At 40.7% G+C, this 22138-nt stretch overlaps 2 protein-coding genes across 4 annotated transcripts in view; one reads left to right on the top strand and one right to left on the bottom strand.

The window, feature by feature from the left end:
- The window catches only part of ACOT13 (acyl-CoA thioesterase 13), a 34862-nt gene extending 33020 nt beyond the window's left edge, over positions 1-1842 (top strand). For both annotated transcript variants that reach the window (XM_016955001.3, XM_001171713.7), the window contains exon 3: positions 1587-1842. In XM_016955001.3, the coding sequence (XP_016810490.1) occupies positions 1587-1743 (157 nt within the window). In that variant the 3' untranslated portion in view covers positions 1744-1842. The remainder of the gene's footprint in view (positions 1-1586) is intronic.
- A 3151-nt stretch (positions 1843-4993) lies between these two features.
- C6H6orf62 (chromosome 6 C6orf62 homolog) lies at positions 4994-21432 on the bottom strand. 2 transcript variants are annotated; one of them, XM_009450597.5, is made up of 5 exons: positions 18732-21432; positions 16344-16520; positions 14519-14641; positions 8948-9082; positions 4994-6399 (listed from the first exon to the last, which is right to left on the bottom strand). In XM_009450597.5, exons 1-5 carry the CDS (start codon positions 18858-18860, stop codon positions 6274-6276), a joined length of 690 nt encoding a protein of 229 aa, XP_009448872.1. In that variant the 5' UTR covers positions 18861-21432; the 3' UTR covers positions 4994-6273. The 2 variants fall into 2 exon arrangements, with proteins under 2 accessions (XP_009448872.1, XP_009448873.1); XM_009450598.5 differs by having other exon boundaries at positions 20065-21414.
- Between the last annotated feature and the right edge of the window lie 706 nt (positions 21433-22138).

The raw sequence follows: 22138 nt of genomic DNA on the forward strand, positions 1-22138 counted from the left end.
TTCAAATATGTGTTGCCAAAAGCATTGGCCATCAAGAGCTGCCTACGCTTCAAAAACTGATTCACTTCAACAAAAACTAGGACATGGTCTTTCAAAAGTTAGAGATATTTCAAAAGTAAATGAATAATGTTTCAGTCAGTTAACACTTCATGATTCACTCTTTGATTTACTTGACATGGTACCAAATTTACTCCACCCCTGCACATCAAGTTCTATATTATACAGACTGAGGATGCCTGTTAGACTGTGACTTAGGTTAAAAACAAGCGAGGTTCCAAAACAACAAAAGGGGAAATTTTAGAGTATTACTGACAAAATGTCAATCTCCAAATTCCCCGGACTTAATGTTTACTCATCTGTAGCACAAAGGGTTCCTTATCTTCCCTCAGTTTAAGTTAATGGCTGTTAGCCAAAATTCTTGATTTCTAAGACAAAATTTAGGGAAATAATAAAAACTGGCCAAACTACTACTAAACATACCATTTTTCATTTCTTTACATTGAGGTATGTGAATTAAAGACAAGCCTGTTTTTTCCAGCAATAAGATCCACCTTTTTTTTTTTTTTTTTTTTTTTTTTTTGTGAGATGGAATCTTGCTCTGTTGCCCAGGCTGGAGTCCAGTGGCGCGATCTCGGCTCACTGCAACCTCTGCCTCCTGGGTTCCTGCCATTCTTCTGCCTCAGCCTCGAAAGTAGCTGAGATTACAGGTGCCCACCACCATGCCTAGCTAACTTTTGTATTTTTAGTTGAGATGGGGTTTCACCACGTTGGCCAGGCTGGTCTCGAACTCCTGCCCTCAGGTGATCTGCCCACCTCGGCCTCCCAAAGTGCTGGGATTACAGGCTTGAGCCATCGTGCCCGGCCAGATCCACCTTTCTTATACCTCCTAGCCATAAATACTGAAGTCTTATTTTGAATATGGCAAAAATACATATCCTTTTTAAAGGTTTCTTTCTAAAAAGCAGAAACATAAAAATAAACTGTAAGGAAATTATTTCCCTTTAAAACATTAACATTTGTTTTAAACAATCCTCATCTCCCCAATTTTTTTTTTAATTAGCTGGAGCCAGCTGAGTTAAAGACAACTTATGATTACAAGTGACTAGGATGTACATCTCTTAAAAATATAGACAGTCCATCATCAAGATTGTAAGGACATCATATCAATTCCTTATAGTTGTTATATTGTCATTTTAGAGTCAAATAAATTGTAAATATGGATAGGACAATATATAGACACCAAGTGATATTTCATCTAACAAGTTAAGGAGATTAAAGGAAAGCTGGAGGAAATCTTTCAACAGCCCCAAAGAAATGTGAAGTGGGAAATGTAAAGGGAAAAAAGGGGAGGCAAGAAAACCTCTTCTCACATATTTGGGAAAAGAAACTTGTGTGGGTAAGGAATGGGTAAAATAGAACCTGGTTAGGACCAGCCATTCACATTTGATAGTACAGAAAGCTTACCAATACTACCGTTAAACTATTTTTAGGAGTAAAATAAGTTACATAGGAACACTGTTGTGAGATGCACACAACTTTCCCTTTGAAAAATTATTTGCTGTTAACTATATTCATTTTCTTTCAAGGTACATGTTACCTGCAAAATTAGGAGAAGATATAGTGATTACAGCACATGTTCTGAAGCAAGGAAAAACACTTGCATTTACCTCTGTGGATCTGACCAACAAGGCCACAGGAAAATTAATAGCACAAGGAAGACACACAAAACACCTGGGAAACTGAGAGAACAGCAGAATGACCTAAAGAAACCCAACAATGAATATCAAGTATAGATTTGACTCAAACAATTGTAATTTTTGAAATAAACTAGCAAAACCAGAAGCAGCTAGAAATATTCTTGGAGGAAAAGGACCTGGATATCAAGTAGGGTAAAGGTGGGGGTGTCTTTTTTCACTTTAAGCATCTTGTTTTCTAATCATGTGTGATAATTGGGTGAAAAATTCTTAGCTCAAAGTGTTTTAAAAACAGGTAAAGCAAAGAAACTAGCAGGACCACTCTCAGTTAAGATTAAAACTAAAGTCCAGTGTTAAGCTAAAGGAGAAATAGAAATTAATGGTTCTAATTCTGTTTGGGCTGCTAGGAACAACAGAAATTTTTCATGGTTCTAGAAGCTGGAAAGTCCTGGGTCAAGGCCCCAGCAGATCCTGTTAGGTGAGGGCCCGCTTCCTGGCTCATAGATGGTGCCTTCTCACTGTGTGGTGGAAGGGGCAAGTGAGCCCTCTGGGTTCTCGTTTTTGAAATGGAGTCTCGCTCTGTTGCCCAGGCTGGAGTACAGCAGCACGATCTCGGCTCACTGCAATCTCTGCCCCCTGGGTTCAAGTGATTCTCCTGCCTCAGCCTCCCAAGTAGCTGGGACTATAGGCATGTGCCATCACACCCAGCTAATTTTTGTAGTTTTTTGTAGAAACAGGGTTCACCATGTTGGCCAGGCTGGTCTCGAACTCGTGACCTCAGGTGATCCGCCTGCCTTGGCCCCCCAAAGTGCTGGGATTACAGGTGTGAGCCAATGTGCCCAGCCTGGGTTCTCTTTTGTAAGGGCACTTACTCCAATCTTGAGGGTTCTGCCCTTGTGATCTAATAACTTCCCAAAGACCCCCACCTGCTAATATCACCTTGGGGGTTGGGATTTTAACATACAAATTTAGGGGAAACACATTGAGACCATAGCAATGGCCAATCCTTAGTGAATCTTAGGTCCTTCCCAGATCGAAAATGCCAAGCTACACTTGCATGTCCTTAAGATTATGAAACTTCAAAATATATGAACTACAGCCCATATTGAAAAATAAAATAGACTGAGCCATATGCCTAAAAAATACCTCAAGAAAAGTTTGAGGCAAAGCACTTTAGTGTTACAGGAAATGGTCCAATAGAGGGGGAAGAAAAAAAGCATGCTACTAGCCCCTTTTCTTGTACTGAGAATAAAACCATGCAGATCTCAAACCTCCAAGTCTACAGTATTGAAAAGACCAAGTTCACTTCTCAGAAGTCTCCAAGTTCAGTTGACTGTGGCACTCTGAGACAGCTTCTCACTGTCACTCAGGCTGGAGTGATACAATCACAGCTTACCATAGCCTCAAAATCCCAGGCTCAAGACATTCTTCCACCTCAGTCTCCTGAGTAGCTGGAACTACAGGCGTGTGCCACCACGCCTAATTTTATTTTTGTAGAAACAAGGTCTCACTGTTGCCCAGCCTTGTCTCAAACTCCTAGGCTCAAGCAATCCTCCTGCCTTGGCCCCCCAAGTACTGGACTTACAGGTGTGAACCACTGCACCCAGCTGACTCTTACTTGATTTCTGTCAGGGAATCTTAATGAACATTTCATGACTAAAGACTAAAAAGGATGCAGCTTTAAGTAAATTTAAGTCAAGTTAACAGTTAAAGACAAATCCTTTCCCTACATTAGATCGCCTGCTGATCTGTCCACTGTGAAAGGGCAGAAGACTCCACAGTAGCAATAGTAGCAGTGAGCATACAGGAGTCCCAGATGTTTACTTCTAGTATTTCCCACTAAAAGGAAGCTGGGATCCTTGGAGAAACAGCTGACTCCAGGGCTTGAGGCTGGGACAGAAAGGTTACAGTATCTTATGCATGAAAGGAGATGCTCAAAATAATAAAGGCATGCAAATTATGATTTGGAGGGAAAACATATGAGGCCATGGTGTTTAGGTAGATAATAAATGGCAGAGATAGAACACTCTCTCTCTTACAACAAATGCTGTAAATGGACAAAGCATTAGATTTGGAAAATCACTATTTTGTAACCATCATAGTTAAAGACTGGTTTGGGTTTTAGTCTGGAAAGAATCGCCAAGGGAGCTCCTGATAAAGGAACAGGGTATTTGCACATTGCTTCCCAGAGATTGCTAGTAGTAAGTACCACATATAGGGCAAAACCAGGACACCTTGACCAGGCGCTCAAAAGTAACATCAATGAAGAGCAGATGGAGAGTATACTTGAGAAGGGCGTTAAGCATGAATAAACAACTCAAATGCAAAATGAGTAACAATTTACAAGAAAAATTGCCCTGTACTCCAAAAAACATGGAGGTCATGGAACACATAAAGGCTAAGGAACTGTTCCACATTAAAGACAACTGAGAACAACTAAATTCAATGATCCTGTACTCTAGAGGGGGGATCTAAAACAAGCTACCAAGGATACTGGGACAACAAAACGAATATGGATGATAAAGAGTATCAACATTCCGTGAGTTTGGTAATTTTACTCTAGTTATATCAAATATTCTTGTACTTGGAACATATGCCGAAGTACTAAGGAAGGGGTAAGGAAGCACAAAGTGTGCAACAAACTCAAATAGCTCACAGGTGTAAGTGTACAGAGAAAATTTAAAAAATGTGGCAAAATAATAAAAATGAGGGTAAAGATTACACAACAGCTTTCATATTACTCTGGCAACTTTTCTAAATTATTCCAAAATAAAAACGTAAACAATGGCTGCCAAAATGCCTAACTTGGTGAACATAAGCATAATTCAATATGGCAAATTAATTCAACATGGTAAATTAAGAGCATAGGCCTTAAGAGCCAGACAGCCTGGTTTTAAATCACTACTTATGATCTGAGCTTGAGCAAGTTACTTAACCTCTGCATCTATTTCCACCAAAGGTTGAGAGGTTAAGACAAGAGCTTAGAAGAGTACCTGGTTATACAAAACATTCAAAATGTTATTTCAAATAGATTCTAATTTTTAAATAAGAGGACACATGAAAGCATTCTGAAATTTAAGAATGGCCCTTTCCCATGAAGCAAGGCATAAGGCCAGGTTGCTAACTGTTGAAAGCTGACAGTTATGTTCTTGATTCCTGTTCTTGTTGAAGTTACACACTCAATTGCCAGGTATTTTTCTTCTGAATTTACTATTTAGCCACAGACTATGAAATGAAATAATTCCCTAAGGTGACCAGTAACATCAGTGAAATGGAAAGAAAAAGTTAACACTTCAAACTTTGTGTATTCACCTGAATAGTCAGGGAACTTTCACCTATTTTATTTAGGTTTTCTTTTTTTCTTTTTTTTCTTTTTTTTTTTCAAATTCCAACCAGAAGCTAAATACAATTGGAAACTGGTAAGCACTAGTTTTACTCCAAAGGAGTAGGATCATTCAGATTTACTCCAATAAAAGTATGCAACCCTTAAGCAAAGCTTTTCTTCATTTAAAAGGAGAAAAAAAAAAAAAAACCTATACAGTAGTCTTTCCTTATGTTCATTGCACAAAATGAGTTCTGCTTTTAGAACTTTGACACTCAATGGTTAATTTTACAATTTAAGATTGCAACTTTATAACCTTTTTTCTACTCCAAAACACCCTTGTAAAGTTTTTCTTTAGGATGGTGTAGAAACCAGCATTTCTGCACAATTCACTGGAATTTTTTTTCTTTGTAATAAAAATCTCTTCTCTGTAAAACCAAAAACAAAACAAAACAAAACAAAACCAAAAGAAAAGTCCTCTACCTATCATGGTTTCTGCAGCTATGCATGTATTTCTGTTTTATAGCTGCTTTATAGCTACTTCAGACTCCAGATCTGCTTTAATGTGTATAACTGCATCCACACGCAGCAGAATACTCTTACAATAGCAACTTGGGGAAAGAGATCTGGAAAAAAAAAATACATGAGTACCAGGAAACAAACATGGCCCAGTAAAATATGAGGCAAAAATGCCTACAATGAGATGCGTTTTTCATTTAAGATTTCTTTCCCATGGTTGTATTTTCTTTTTTTAAACCAGTTCTGGTCATTAGAATGTATCTGACAGTGCTCTGGAACAACTGTGATTATAGCAAAGTTATTGTTTTTAAAAATGTTAATTTATACCTGTTACATTCACTTCTCACCCTCTAAATACTGATGACAGATGTCAAAGAGGCAAAAACCAGCACAAATGGGAAGACCATAAAAATGAGTATCACCTTGTGCTTTCAGATACATTTAAGCATTTCAGTGTACAATAGTCCTTTCATTTCACATTTTTAGTAAGATACTGATGCAGTGCAGCAAATATGCAAAGCATCTTCTTTCACACAGTCCGTGCACGACATCTAATTTTTGTTTAAGTTCTGAGATAAAAATGATTTAAAAAAATCCAGGATGAACAAGTTTCAAAATGCATAGTGTTCTGTGCATGAGTCCATTTTCTTTAAACTCTGAAAGAATAAAGTGGTAAGAAAACAAGAAAAAAAACTGCTGCTGCATTCTCTGATCTTCTCCATTTTGCTGGTCAGTACTCTACTCTGGCATATAAGGACGGAGGTGATCCTCTATGGTGCCAACTGCCCAGTGGGTGAGCTGTTCCTGTGGCAGGTAGAGGCAGATGCTGCATAACTTGAAGATTGTAGCTTTGTTTTTTGGAGTCTGGAAGGGGAAAACATTTTAATATTTTTTAAAAATAAGACTTTAGCGTAACTGTCACATGAAGTCCATTTCCCACAATTTATTAAACATCTTAACATACAGAGTAAGGGACAAATTGTAGTCCCTATCCATATTCTAGACAGACAAAATCTTGCCATATAAGATAAAGGAAAAATTTATGCAGAATTAGAAGATAAAAAGTTAGGGAAAGTAAACCAGAGACTACTTGCTAGAAGAAATTAAAGCTAAAGGCATTTCATGGGGACAGATTTGAGAAGTTTGAAGTCATTTTTATATAGAGGAAGATAAAGCAGATGTGGTAAGAATAGAAGCTAGTGAGAGGATGAAGGAATAGGTAAAAATTAAAGGCTGGGTGTGGTGGCTCAGACCTGTAATCCCAGCACTTTGGGAGGCTGAGTCAGGAGGATTGCTTGAGCCCAAGAGTTCAAGACCATTCTGGGCAACATGATGAAAACCCATCTCTACAAAAAATATAAAAATTAGCTGGATGTGGTGGCACACGCCTGTAGTCCAGCCACTCGGGAAGCTGAGGTGGATAACATGCGCCCAGGAGGTCAAGGCTGTGGTGAGCCATATGCCAGTGTACTCCAGCGTGGTGACAGAGTGAGACCTTGTCTCAAAAAATAAAGAAAAGAAAGATTTAAGCATATCCTGGGGTAAGGGACTAGAAAAAAGCCAAAGTATTACCAGTTAAATCAAAACCCTTATTTTTAAAAAGTAGTTACCATTTGAACATCCAACTTAATTACAAAGTTCATCTTTTCTTCACTATCTAGCACCTCTAAAAGGCAAAATAAGGACTCTGACTTTGAAGATGTCTGAAGTAGCCTACAAATGTAAATAAACCTATACATATGTACATATACTTTACTTGTATTAGTTAATTTTAAATGTAACAACCTTACGTTAAAATTAACAACCTTAGGATTATCATTTGTTCAGTTTCACAGAAGCAACATGCTCACAGCAGTTACCTGTCCAAGATCATACAGCCAGCAAGCGGCTGCATCTAAAAACTACATTGCAATACTTGGATTGCTGCTTAAATGGGAAGTGGTTATTTGTTGTTGGCGGTGTTTTTTTTTTTTGTTTTTGCTTTTTTTTTTTGAGATGGGGTCTCGCTGCATTACTCAGGCAGCAGTGTGTTAGTGCCATGGCTCACTGCAACTCTAAACTCCTGGGCTCAAGTGATTCTCCCCTGCCTCAGCCTCCACAGTAGCTAGGACCACAGGAACACGCCACAATGTCCGGCTAATTTCTTTGATTTTTTGTAGAGATGAGGTCTCACTCTGTTGCCCAGGCTGGTCTTGGACTCAAGCAATCCTCCCCCCATCGGCTTCCCAAAATGCTAGGATTACAAGTGTGAGACACTGTGCCCAAATGAAGCGCTTATTTGAAATAAATGTGGATCTTTTAAATATATGTCCCTCATCCTTTTAGATTTAAAAAGTCAGCCGGGCGCGGTGGCTCACGCCTGTAATCCCAGCACTTTGGTAGGCCAAGGCAGGCAGATCATGAGGTCAGGAGATTGAGACCATCCTGGCTAACATGGTGAAACCCTGTCTCTACTAAAATACAAAAAAAAAAAAAAAAAAAAAAAATTAGCTGGGCATGGTGGCGGGCACCTGTAGTCCCAGCTACTCGGGAGGCTGAGGCAGGAGAATGGCGTGAACCTGGAAGGTGGAGCTTGCAGCGAACTGAGATCGCGCCACGGCACTCCAGCCTGGGCGACAGAGACTCCCTCTCAAGAAAAAAAAAAAAAAGTCCAGGTCAGTGCTTCTGGAAACAAAGTGTGTTTCAAATCACCTGAGGGTTCTGTTTAAAGTGCAGACTCTGATTAGTAGAGCCTGAGAGTCTATATTTTTAACAAGTTCTCAAGTGATGTTCATCCATTGCCCACACATCTGGTAGACATGCTTTAGGGCAATGGTTCTCACTACTGTTCACTAGAATCATGACTTTTAAAAGCTTCGAAGGAGGTGGGTTTTTTCCCTTTTGTTTAAAAAAAAAAAAAAAAAAGGCTTGCCAGGTTGCTGTAACATGCGGCAAAATTTGGGAACCATTGTTCTACGGTGAGGCCTGGGAAATACTTTTTTAAAAATTCATTTTATTTTTTGAGACAGGGTCTCGTTCTGTCATTCAAGCTGGAGTGCAGTGACAAGATCTCACTGTAGCCTCCTAAGCTCAAGCAATCCTCCCCCTTCAGCCTCCCCAGTAGCTGGGACTACAGGCACACGCCACCATGCCTGGCTAGTTTTTATATTTTCTGTAGAGATGGGGTTTCGTCATGTTGCCCAGGCTGGTCTGGAATTCCTGAGCTCAAGCAATATGCCCGCCTCGGCTTTCCAAAGTGCTGGGATTACAGGCATGAGCCACCATGCCCAGCCTATTTTTTGCTTTTTAAATAACTTCAAAAATAATGCAGTGTTTGGGGGACAAAACAATTAAGTAACTTGTATATAAAACGTTTACTAACCAATAAGCTTTTTGAATGAGCCTGTAAGTGGTTTTCAAAAAAGCTGCTTACCTGCAAGTGCTGTCTGTCAATGAAGAGAAACACTGACTGGTTAGGATTGTTGACAACGATTCCAGTCTTGTCCTTGCGGCTCAGTACATGCAGAAACTGTTTTTCATAGTCACCATGATGAAACTCAAATTTGGCCTAATTACAAAATACAACATTTATATTAAACTACAAACAAGTTATACTACCTATCTGCATCTATATGCTAGCTGTGCTGTCCAATAAAGCAGCCAACAGTCCGTTATCTTTTCCTCTTTAAAAAAACAAATTTTGGCAAACCCACAGCCAATAATATCACAGGCAAAATTTAGATTAAAAGCAATTTACAATTCCATTCTTCAGTAGCACTAGCCACATTTCAAATGCTCAACGGTCACATGACTACTGGCCACCATTAAGAACAATCTCTTGAGATACAGAACATTTCCTTAATTGTAGAGAATTCTATTGGACAGTACACTCCACAACAGCAGTTGATCAGGAAATGCTCTGCATCAAAATGACTAAATCCTAGTACTCCACGATCATAAAATTCTATTTTCAAACCTACTCAGTCCAAGACTCCCACCATAGTACTTTAAGCCCCAAGGACATCTCTTTTCTTTTGATTAGGAGTCACATTGTTAATTGCTGTTTCTAAGAAAAAAATAAAATAAATCTGTTTATTCTAACCCTAGCTGCACAACTCACTAGTTACGTGACCGTATGCAAATCCCTTATCTAAACTTCAGCTTCCTCATCTATAAAATAAGGCTGTAACCCATTTCACAGGACAGTTAAGAGGGTTAAATGAAATGTAAAGCCCACAACTGAAATATAGTTTTGCTCCTCACAGATAGGCTATGTTTTTATGTGAATTTTTCCCACAGTTAGCCTTGGGTCATTGTCAAAAATTTGTGAAGTTATGAAAGACTTATCAATTAAGTCAGAACACTCCCTTCAATCTTTTAACATGAGGAAGATCAACTCCATCCTCCCATAAAATATCTGTTGGGCATGGTGAGACACCAAATGCTACATGACATGACCAGGCTTGATGGAGAATTCAAGAAACCTAGATTGAACATTCAAGAAACCTAGATTTAACAATATGATATTTAGATAATACTGAGTTGTACAAATAATTGTTAGTCCATTTTGGTTCAAACAAATTTTATTGCCGTTATGTCAAAAACAGTAGGAAATAATAACATTGAAAAACCAAGTTCCTGCTATGTAGCATTTTATACCTAGGAGCTTTTCTTATAAACCGTAACATAAAATATGATATAGCATCACAATATACCGTATGTAAAATGATACTGAATTGTACTTCCATACAATTCAAATATTAAATTATTAGTATGATCATAAGCATATCAAAAGCATGCTATTAGCTACTAAACAATAGGAATAAGGTTACTTCAGCCCTAAGGGGCTTATTATACTGCTGAAGAGGACAAGTACAGCCAAATATAAAACCCAACTTGCTTCAAATCCTTTCCCAGAATAAGATGTGGTTATCTGTAAAACTCCAATATTTTGTGGTTTTTTTTGAGACGGAATTTCACTCTTGTTGCCCAGGCTGGAGTGCAATGGCACGATCTCGGCTCACTGCAACCTCCGCCTCCTGGGTTCAAGCGATTCTTCTGCCTCAGCCTCCCAAGTAGCTGCAATACAGGCATGCACCACCACGCCCAGCTAATTTTCTGTTTTTAGTAGAGATAGGACTTCTTTATGTTGGTCAGGATGGTCTCAAACTCCCGACCTCAGGTGATCCATCTGGCTTAGCCTCCCAAAGTGTTGGGATTACAGGCGTGAGCAACCGAGCCCGGCCCAAATTGGGTTCTTATCATCAAACCACTATAGGAGAAAAAAAATAAGTAACAGTAAGTAACACGGGAACATTATGATTTTGGATTGCGCCTTTAAAGATTAAGAGGATTTCCCCAGGACAAAGTAGTGATGGTAAGTAATCTGATAAATGCTGACTGGGCATGGTGGCTCAGACCTATAATCCCAGCACTTTGGGAGTCCAAAGCGGGAGGATCACTAGAGGCCAGGAGTTTGAGACCAGCCCGGGCAACACAGTGAGATCCTATCTCTACAAAAATAATTAGTTGGGCATGGTGGTGCACACCTGTGGTCCCAGCTACTCATGAGGTTGAGGTGGGAGGATCACTTGGGCCTGGGAGGTCAAGGCTGCAGTGAGCCATGACTATGCCACTGCACTCCAGCCTGGGTGACAGAGTAATACCCCATCTCACCATCTCAAAACAAAACAAAACAGCCATACTAGGAAACAGAACCAACACAAAAACAAATGTGTTAAAAACTGAAATACTATTCAAGTAACAAAGCTGCAATATGGTAAGCAACCAGGGTGGGTGCAAGAACCAGTAATCACACTGAAAAAAGGTTTGAGTGAGACTGAAAAAGGCCTTCCTTATAATTCTTTAGCATTTCAATTCTATCATATTGAATATCCACTTATCTGAAAAGAAATGGTACACAGGCACACACACAAACACACACACACAACTTCTCATAAGCAGCATGAAAGAAGTAATTCCCACAGAAGTAATGAAATGTTCTAACAGTCAGGGGAGGAGCTAACCTTGGCAGTAGCATTAATAATGAAGAGAAAAGAAGAGATACATTTTAGTAGTACCTCCCAGCACTTCACAGTACACTGAAGAACTCAGTATTTAAAAACAATCCTTATTCTAGTTCCGATTATATCCTCACTACCCATATATTCAGGTTTTACAGTGCTTCAAAAGGCCAGGCACGGTGACTCACACCTGTAATCTCAGCACTTTGGGAGGCTGAGGCAAGAGGATCACTTGAACCTAGGAGTTCAAGACCAGCCTGGGCAACAAAGTGAGACCCCCATCTCTACAAAAAATTAATTAAATTTTAAAAATAAGTAAAGTGCTTTAAGAGTCAAAAAACAAACAAAAAAAAAGAGGCCTACAAGTTAACATTTACCATTCCTTTTCTCATTTTCTTTGAGAAAGAACTGAGTGAGTTATATTTAAGGCCCCTCATATAGGATATTCATACATTTTAAATTACTTCAGAAAAGCAAATTAGTTCTTACAATATTAACCTACTTACTGCAGTTGAATTCTAAAGTCATTACCTACATCATACTGCTTACACTCAGTCCAGAATTTTAAGATTCTATAATTAATATAGGTAAATTTTCACAGTACAGGGTAGTGAGTTAAAAGCACAGTCAGTCCAGGCTTTTATCCTATTTAACTGCCTTGGGCCTTATTTACCTAATTTCTGTCTCAGTTTCCTCCTATCTACCCAGTTATTTTAAGGACTGAGATTAAATATATATAAAGTAAGAGAAAGTCTAAGGCCGAGTGTGGTGGCTCATACCCGTAATCCCACCACTTTGGGAGGCCAAGCCAGGCAGATCACTTGAGGTCAAGGACACCACCCTGGCCAACATAGCAAAACTCCATCTCTACAAAAAAAATACAAAAATTAGCTGGGTGTCATAGCATGTGCCTATAATCCCAGCTACTCAAGAGGCTGAGGCACAAGAACGGCTCAAACTGGGAGGCAGAGGTTGCAGTGAGCCAAGATCACGCCACCACACTCCAGCTTGGGCGACAGAGCAAGACCCTGTCTCAAAAAAAAGGACGGGCATGGTGGCTCATACCTGTAATCCCAGCACTTTGGGAGGCCGAGGCGGGTGAATCACGAGGTCAAGAGATCGAGACCATCCCGGCCAACATGGTGAAAACCCGTCTCTACTAAAAATACAAAAATTAGCTGGGCGTGGTGGCATGTCCCTGTAGACCCAGCTACTCGGGAGGCTAAGGCAGGAGAATCATTTGAACCAGGGAGGCGGAGGCAGAGGTTGCAAGGAGGAGGAGGTTGCAGTGAGCCAAGATCACGCTACTGCACTCCAATCTGGCAACAGAGTGAGACTCTGTCTCAAAAAAAAAAAAAAAAAAAAAAAAAGCTGAAACTAGTACAGTCAACTCTCAATAAACATCAGCCATGACTTCAAAGAGTACTACTTGACACAAGACTAAAGTTAACTCAACTATTTCAAATAAGGTCCCAGTGGGAAAGGCAGGGTATTAGAAATTTCAAAACATACTGTAATAAGCAGACCTACATTTTTCCAATGGGAAATCCTTAACTAAAAAACAACAAAATCCTAACACCACCTCCAGAGAGCAGCTAGAGTTATCAGCCCTGCGCTGAGAACTTTAAACATGCCTTTTCTATTCCTGTTTTCATGCCTTTTATATTCATTTTCTCCCTTCAGTCAGATATCATCCATTAAATGACCGAAATACAGATGCTCCACAACTTGTGATGTTACATCCTGATAAACCCAGTGTAAGTTACACGTATTTTAAATCAAAAAGTGACTTTTGAACTTACAACAATTCCAATTTACAATGACTTCACCTGGATGTAGTCCCATCATAAATCGAGGAGCACAATGAATTCATATGGCTTTCACATCATGGTAAAGTTGAAAAAATCTTAAGTCGAACCATTATAAGTCAGGGGAATCTGTATACAGTACTTTCTTATGTATGTAACCAATGGATTATATTTAAAACTTAGTTGAATTAATCTTAAAACGTTAAAAATGATAATTATTAGAGCTTATGTGTAGCAACATTACCATGGGGCGGGAGAGTATATCAATTTATACAGTCTGTGAAAAACATAAGCACCACAAAGATACTTCAGGGTAGTAAGTAGAAGCAAAAGTTTTAAATGACAAATAATCCTCACAATTAGCTTAAAATAAAGAAGCCTTCTAATATTTGATTTAGTGTACTTAAAATGAGTCCTTAATATCATTTCTTTTTCTGATTATAAAAGTATACTTAAGAAAATCGTGGCAATATATGCCATAAATTATAAAGGAAACACAAATGTAAATATATATAATAAAAAAGGAAAGTTAGCTATACCTGACCTATAACTAAGCATAATTAACACTTTGGTGGACCTCCATCTTCTATGCATACAAATATACTGTAAATAAAACTAGGTTCAACATGAGTAAATGCCCTTAACACTAGAGGGGGGATTCACTTAAGCAATGTCTAGTATACCATGACAAACAGTCAAAAGTCAGCAAGATTTTAAGGTTAAGAATGACTACTAAATTTACTTCTTTCTTCTATAATTTTATATACAAATCAACTTCTACAAAATGATTTCTTCACCCATTTCAGATCACATTCCTTTGGGAAGCAGCAGTTAAATATACGGTTTTAGAAGGATGTGTGGTGAAGGCTTCAAGAGTTACAGATCTCAGAAGCTCATCTGTGGGCCCCTCTATAAATCAGTAAATGTCCACTTTAAAAGATTTTCTCTAGTCATAATTTCAAAGCCACACTGGGCAGGTGGAACCACCACACTGTCAAGAGATTCTATAATCCAAACGCTTTCTTCTCTTGCATCACAATATTCTAAATAGGGGAGACTCGTGAAATAAAACTATCAGAAACCATTTTCCCAAAGAATTTCTCAAGTTAGACCCTATTATATTCTAGTAGTTTTCACATATTGAAATACTCATCACACTTTACACCAAAATACCTGAACAGGCCTAAAAGGCTCATCAGATTCTTTCCACCTCGAAAACAGGAGACAGACGATTTTTTCAATATCATTCCGAGGCCAAAGAATGAAATCCATCTCCTGAGTACAGCCAATTACATCCTATAAAATGATTTAAAAAAAAAAAAAAGGTTTGCTTTTAAAGAAACAGCTACATCAAGCCATGTCACAAATTATAGGGTTCCCCTATAAAAACATTTTATAAGTACAAAAGACCTACCATATATCATTTTATATCTTAGGAAGTAAACATAATAGTTTATAATCTGAATAGCTCATGATGTAATTTTTTATTTTTGGAGACAGAGTCCCTCTCTGTGGCCCACGCTGGAATGCAATGGTGCAATCTCCGCTTACTGCAAATTCCGCCTACCAGGTTCAAGCGATTCTCGTGACTTAGCCTCCCGAATGGCTGGGATTACAAGTGTGTGCCACCATGCCCTGCTAATATTTTTTGTATTTTTAATAGAGACGGGGTTTCACCACGTCAGCCAGGCTGGTCTCGAACTCCTGACCTCAGGTGATCCACCCACCTCAGCCTCCCGAAGTGCTGGGATTACAGGCGTAAGTCACTGTGCCTGGCTCTAATTTTAATTTTTATCTTACAGAGAGTCACATACACTCAGTCCAATGCTCCTAACACCGAGACCTAGTCTTATCAGTGCATGGTGAAAACTCCAACAAAATCTCTGATATCTGTTGTACTGTCAGACCCTGAACCTTTATTTCCTCCTTTAAAAATCAATCTATTTAAAAAGATGTCTTAGAACTCCTAATATGAATCACTATCCTATTATAGCTGACATGCTATTTTTGATAGAAAACTACTTTTCTCCATTCCTGACTTCTGCTTCATTATTGTAGCCAGCATATTAATTTTTGAAGGTCCATAATTTCTTCCAGACCAGTATCTGGTTATCTCCAGCATTCTCCCCAAGTAACTGTGGGGATCTCTTGGTTCAGGTATGCCCAGATTAACTTTTAACATGTTGCAGAAGTTTACAAAGCTGGAAGCACTTCCTTATATTCATATTCCCCCCAAAAAAGGAAATACAATAAACGGAGACATAAGACATTTATCCACAATAATAATACACAATATTATGAGCCTAATACAACAAAGTTTTCCATGTTTTACTCAAGGTCAAGTTTTCAAAAACAAACCTACTTCAAAAATTTTTAAACTTTCTGCATAACACTTAAATTATTAAAAACAGTTGGCTACTGGCAGGGTGCAGTGGCTCACACCTGTAATCTCAGCACTTTGGGAGGCCAAGGCAGGAGGATCACTTGAGGTCAGGAGTTCCAGACCAGCCTAGCCAACATGGCAAAACCCCATCTCTACTAAAAACACAAAAAATTAGCCGGGCATGGTGGCGCACAACCGTAGTCCCAGCTACTCGGGAGGCTAAGGCAGGAGAATCATTTGAATGCACGAGGGCAGAGGTTGCAGTGAGCCAAGATCACGCCACTGCACTCTAGCCTCAGCGAAAGAGCAAGACTTTGTCTCAAAAAAAAAAAAAAAAAAAAAAGTCCGAGATCATCAACACCTAACACAGATTAAATCCCTTTATATACTTCATCCACATAAGAATGGTCTGGCGTAAAAAACGTGTTTTTCTAATCCTATAAACACAATGCTTTAAAGTCATGATCCCAGTTATCAACATGGCACAAAGACAAATTTACCTGAAGAGACTGGTCACTATCATAACTATCCACTTTAAGGGGGGTTCGGGGGGCGGGGAAATGCAAGGTTAATCCACAGAAACTTTATCAAGTCAAGACTTAAGGCAGAACTTACCCTTCTCATAGACTGATATCGAGGAGCATGGAGCTGTACCACATCCTTCTGTAAAAGCTCTAGGGAACTTTCCAAGGAATAGCTGGAATCTCGCACACCTTTCAGGATATTTTCTTCATAATTATTTGTCATGACTGGTATAACCTCAGACACTTCAAAAAGTGCTGACTTTTTCTTCTAAAAGAAAAGACAATGGTGTATTAACCCACAGGGAGCACAGCCTTTTAACACTCAGTTCATATTACAATGTCATGTAACTAACTCCACAAAATTCTTAACTGTCTGCAGTAACTTATATACTGAAAACACATTTTCAGATAGGTAATTCCTTCTGTTCTTCCCCTACCTCCCCCTCCAACCATACATGTACAAACTATCATTAGAATGTTTAATGCTTGAGTTTTATAGCATAATGGTATCCATAGCACTATTTTGGACAATACTTCTTAAAATTAAAAATCTCACCAGTTTTAAAACAACGCTATTCAGACAAATGAATAGTTTTATTCCTTATATGGGCCAATTTCCATTACTTTCTCAATATTACATTATCAAAACCATCAATATTTCTGGTTTTTCTTTTTTTTTTTGAGATGGAGTCTCGCTGTGTTGCCCAGGCTAGAGGGCAGTGGCACCATCTTGGCTCACTGCAACCTCTGCCTCCTGGGTTCGAGGGCGTCTCCTGCCTCAGCCTCTCGAGTAGCTGGGATTACAGGCCTGCGCCACCACACCTGGCTAATTTTTGTATTTTCAGTAGAGACAGGGTTTCACCATTTGGCCAAGCTGGCCTTGAACTCCTGACCTCAAGTGATCCGCCTGCCTCAGCCTCCCAAAGTGCTGGGATTACAGCCGTGAGCCACTGCACCCAGCCAAAACCATCAATATTTGAAAGACTAACAAGAAGCACACCAAGTTCTCTTTTAATACTACTCAAGACCAAGTACGCATCACAAAACTACTTTTTAAAATTCTGTACTATTAAGTATATATCATGAATTATTCAGGGCAACTGCATGGACACTGTCCATTCACAGAATAAAACCAGATTATCGTTGGTGTTAAAGAATTAAGATGGTGCAATTTGGGGAAATATATAGATTAAATACAAAGATATGGTCTCACTACTTATTATCTTGGATTTATTTAAAGAGCATACATTATATCATCTTCAACTAAAATCCAATCTCATCAATTTTGAGTCAGCTTGTCAACAAAACAAAAGCGGAGATGTAAGTCCTTGATACCACCCAATCTTGGGACAGTCACTTCAAAAATTACTTAAAAATCACTTTACAATGCTATATTTCAGCAGCTAAGAATGTTCTTAAATACAAATAACCTTTTAGGAGTTAAGAGTTGGGGCTGTGCGTGGCAGCTCCTGCCTGTAATCCCAGCACTTTAAAATGCCATGACAGGAGGATCACTTTAGCCCAGGAGTTCAAGACTAGCCTGGGCAATACAGTGAGGCCTGTCTCAGCAACAAAAATAGTAAGAGTTAAACAGTGGGGGGAAACCTGGAAAACTTCCAGATACTTAATAGATACCACACTAAGATTGTATTTCTGATCTGAAATTAGCTAACAATTTAAGCACCAAAATCCAAGTAGCACTTCCTTACATTCATAACCTCATCTTTGGTCAAATAAGCCTTGCTGATAATTTAAGAAAATGTTCATTTTAAGTTGCAAAAAATACTGCTTTTATCATCCCATCCTTGACTACTCACAACTTACTGTTTGCTATTTAACTGCGGAACTAATTCTGATTAAGACCTCCACCGCCCCTAAAAATGAAACTTCCTCTAGGTCATTTTGAATTTTTAAAAACTGTACTTCTATACAAGGCAAAATGAACTCTAAGTAAAAAAGAAAATCACACTTCTAAACACAAATTAACCATTTCAGTATTTAATTGCTCCTAAAAGGTGTATTCTACTTCATTAAATGTAAGAGAAAAGGTTACCTACATTACGCAGTTTAAGAAACAGGATAACTTTAGCATATAAACAGTCTGATTACAATTTCACACTTTCAACCATCTTATTTATACTCTACATTAGATAATCTTTAAATTCCATCATAAGGTTTCCCATGTTAACTCCACATAAAATTTTGTAATCTTGCCCACCCCATGTCAACTCAGTGTATACTACTACTAAGCTTCAGACTCAAATTTATTTCCAAACCAAAGAACGCTCAAGGGTCTTTTCGCATGCTGCAACTGCTCAATTCACAGAATCACCCCTAAGGGTGAAAAAAACAGAGCATACAAAGCAGACTTTTTTTCAACCACTCTTTAACCTAACATTCATAATAATTTAAGAGTAACAAATAATATACACTTACAAAAATCACTCGTGCTAATTCACCATTAAGAACTTTAAATTACCTTCTCCTTGAATACAAAGGCAATATACATCTTGAAGTCAAACTGGTCAGCTAGAGATTCTTTTTTCTTTCTAAGCTGAGCACGTAGTCTGTTCAGAGCTTGTTTCTTCCGGGAGTTTGGGTCTCCCATTTTGAAATACAGGTGGTACTAAAGCCTTTGGAAATTGTCACTAAACTATGGGCACTTTTTCTTAAGACTCAAGTACAACAGAAACAAGTCATTTTTTTTCCTGCTAATATGATTGATTAGCGAAAATCACGACTATAACCCAAAAACTGCACCTTCTGTCAGTATTAGCAGACTGTCATATTACAGGGTCAAGAAACAAAAGCTGCTGTCCAGTCATGTTTGGACAATAACGTTTGGGGTCAGACGGGAAAAAGGGAGGAAAGAAAGGAAAGAAAGAGGAGAAAATAACTAACTTTCTGGAAAACACATTTGGCTTAACTGCCAAAATAAAGGCTTTGCGGAGAAATGAAAAGCCTATAATCAGGATTTAGGTGTGCAATAAAACACAGCTGACACCAGACCAATCCCTAAAATCCATCCGGATTTTCCCCCCTTTTTAGAAAAGGGATTAAGAAAAGGAACAGGGAGGGGGAAGTGTGATCCTTGCTTTCCAAAAGAAAAAAAAAAAAAAAAACTCACCAAAACCAAAACAAAAACCAAAACAAAACACCAAAACAGGGTAGGTGAATGAAACTGAAATATCCAATTAGATTTTACCCAGCCAGCTCCATGGCTGTAGTACCTAATTCTTAGTTATTTCAGATTTCACTATTGCTATGTATTGTCAGTGCTTGTTATTGATTACACTTGGTGGTGAGCATAGAGAAAAGTGCAAAATCGGTAGAGAAGGAAAGGGAGAGGTACAGGGTTTCCCTGCAATCAACTACAGTGTATACCGGGGGCGGGCAGCTGTGGCCCAAAGGAGCCATGAGAAAAAACAGCGGAGTCATTACCAACTTCCCCATCACCCACATTTTCACCCTCAGGCGGCTGCTAACGCTGCTGCCAAGGAGAATCATGACGGCAGAAGGAAAAGGGGTATATAATACGGTATTAATTATTCCGGCTCTGTGGTTAGACCTGATTAATGCCCGGGTTCCCAACACCCCCAGCCTGCAACTAGTCCTACATTCCCCAAGGGAGACTTCCCTGTGGATCTGCCCCCGTTCAAGATGGTGGGGAGTGCGATTTATCTTCTTGTGAGCATTGCCGAGGCAAAGGTGGCGGGTTCTTCTCCCAAATCCCAGGCGGTGCCCGGAGACCACCTGCCTTCCACCCCCCCAGGTCCCACCCCCACCCCTTGCCTTCAGCGGCAGCGACTCACTCGCACCACGGGAGACACAGGATCACTCAGGTTTTCACTCATTTCATCGTGGAAACAATTCCCGCCCGGGTGGAGTAGGCGGGAGAGGGTAAATGGGAAGGTTCAGTGGGGGAAAAAAAAGAAAATAATTGTGTTAATATTACTTCTAAAGTAAGCCCACCCACCCTCCCCCCAAAAAATTAAGTTCCCGGATTAGCTCTCTCACGTTGAACAGACCATGTTTCCAGAGTTTGAATTGTTTAGGGTGGGGTCGTCAGTTTGTTTCCCGAGGGGCAGGGGGTGGAATTGAGGCAGCTAGGGCGGGGTGGGTGACGGGGAAATCCCCTCCCTGTCCCCGCGGAGCCCGGGACTCACGGACGACTCTAGGGCGGGGTTTGGGCCCTCTAGCCGCAGCCTGCGGGCGGAGCGGTGGCGGCGGCGGAAGAGGCGGCGGCGGCGGGGGCGCTGCTGGTAGCACGGGCAGGAGCCATGTCAAGAGAAAACCACCAGCCAACTGAGCCCCTCCATCCCCGCTGCAGTGCGCACCGTGACTGGACCGCCCGCGCTGCTGCCGCCGCTCAGCCCCCACCTGGGACCCATAGTCTGGCTCGGCGCCCTGGGCGGCAACGGAGGAGAAGGACGCGGAGACAGCAGCAACAGGGAGAGAAAAAGAAAAAGAGGAAAAACAAAGAGAAAGATGGGGAGTTGGATTGGTACTGGCGGCGGAGGGGAAAGGGAAAGGAAGCCCTGCGCTAACGGTCAGCAAAGTAACCCCCCAAAATAAAGTTATTTCAGTTCAAGCATCTGCTCTTGAGTCTTTTTTCCCCCTACAGTCGGATTCCGGCTCTCAGGAAAGGTCGAGGAGACCCGGAGGGGGGAAAAGCCGAAGCGGTTGGTGAGCGTCCGCGGCGGTACTGCCTCGTTCCCCCCCCCGCCGGTGGCTGCAGAAGCGGCGAAGGCCTCGGGCGCCTCCCGGGTCCGGGGCAGAGTCGCGTTTGAGAAAAGAAGCGAGAACAAACAACTTAAAATGGCAGCGACGGCCGCTGCGTCACCCGCCTCTCACCGGCACCGCCCCGGTGTGACTGCGACTGCGCGCCCTGCGGGACCCCACCATTTGCGCAGAATCAAAGGGGGAGAAAGGATTAGAGGTGGGAAAGTTTTCAAGGTTACCGAAAAAGCGGAAAACAGATCAAGAGTACGGAATAGGGACAGGTCTTTTAAAAGTGGAGTCTTTGAATTTAACCTCTCCATTTCAGTAATCGCCCCTCAAAAGGGGAGTTTGAGAGTTGAGACTCCTCTCTCCTCCAGTATGGAGTATCCAAGGGGCGTGGAAAGGGGGCTCCCCGCCACTCCTTCCGCCCCCCCTTCTTCAGGAAGTCCCAGTCTCCTGAGTTGGCTCTTCGCCCCGCCCCGATGTCGTCATAAAAGCACGTCCTCAACCATCCTCAACAAAACACCCGGATGGAGTCGCACTTCCCGAGTCTCGTCAGCCTCTCAGAGTCAGGCTGGGCGCGGGACAGAGCCGAACTAGCAACCTGGGCGGGCCAAAACTGCGGAAGTCGGCGGAGAGTGGGCGAGGGTAGGGGCGGAGCAAAGAAGGAAAAGGAAAGTGTGTGTTGGAGATTGGAAGATTCTTATTTCGATTCTTATAATTAGTTAGTCCTGGGGGTCGGCCCCGCGGTATCCTGCGGCAACAAATCTAGAACTCAATTCGACACCTGGAATTTAAACGGCGTGCGGGAGCAGATGTCTCATGTTAGTGCTAATTGCCTCTGTCCCCACCCCGCCACGTGCGCAGGCAGGGAGGGCGGTCCTCAAGCTTCGAACAAGGTCAAAGACGCTGTTCAGACGTTGCTGCTGTGGCTTAGGAGAGGAGCAGCCCAGTCTGACTCGTGGATTTTTACCCACTGCTGTCAGAACACACTTTCTGTTAGAATCCCCCAAGACCTCAGACCTACAGCCTGCCCTTTAGGTGGTTCACTGTCTTCATCGAAACGTTTGCCGCCGAATCGCACGTCCTTGGCACCAAAAAGCGTTGAGTCCATTTTTCAAAGCTCTAATGTGCTCTTTAAAACACAGTTATGTTAAGTACTTA

Source organism: Pan troglodytes, chromosome 5, assembly GCF_028858775.2.
Source record: "Pan troglodytes isolate AG18354 chromosome 5, NHGRI_mPanTro3-v2.0_pri, whole genome shotgun sequence".
Lineage (NCBI taxonomy): Eukaryota > Metazoa > Chordata > Mammalia > Primates > Hominidae > Pan > Pan troglodytes.

Excerpts from the sequence above, each read along its gene's own strand:
- C6H6orf62 (XM_009450597.5), bottom strand. The coding sequence starts at position 18,860 with ATGGGAGACCCAAACTCCCGGAAGAAACAAGCTCTGAACAGACTACGT. Across the intron at positions 16,521-18,731 it reads CCTTTGTATTCAAGGAGAAG|AAGAAAAAGTCAGCACTTTT; the intron begins GTAATTTAAAGT and ends CTTTTCTTTTAG. Across the intron at positions 9,083-14,518 it reads AGCCTTTTAGGCCTGTTCAG|GCCAAATTTGAGTTTCATCA; the intron begins GTATTTTGGTGT and ends TTTTGTAATTAG.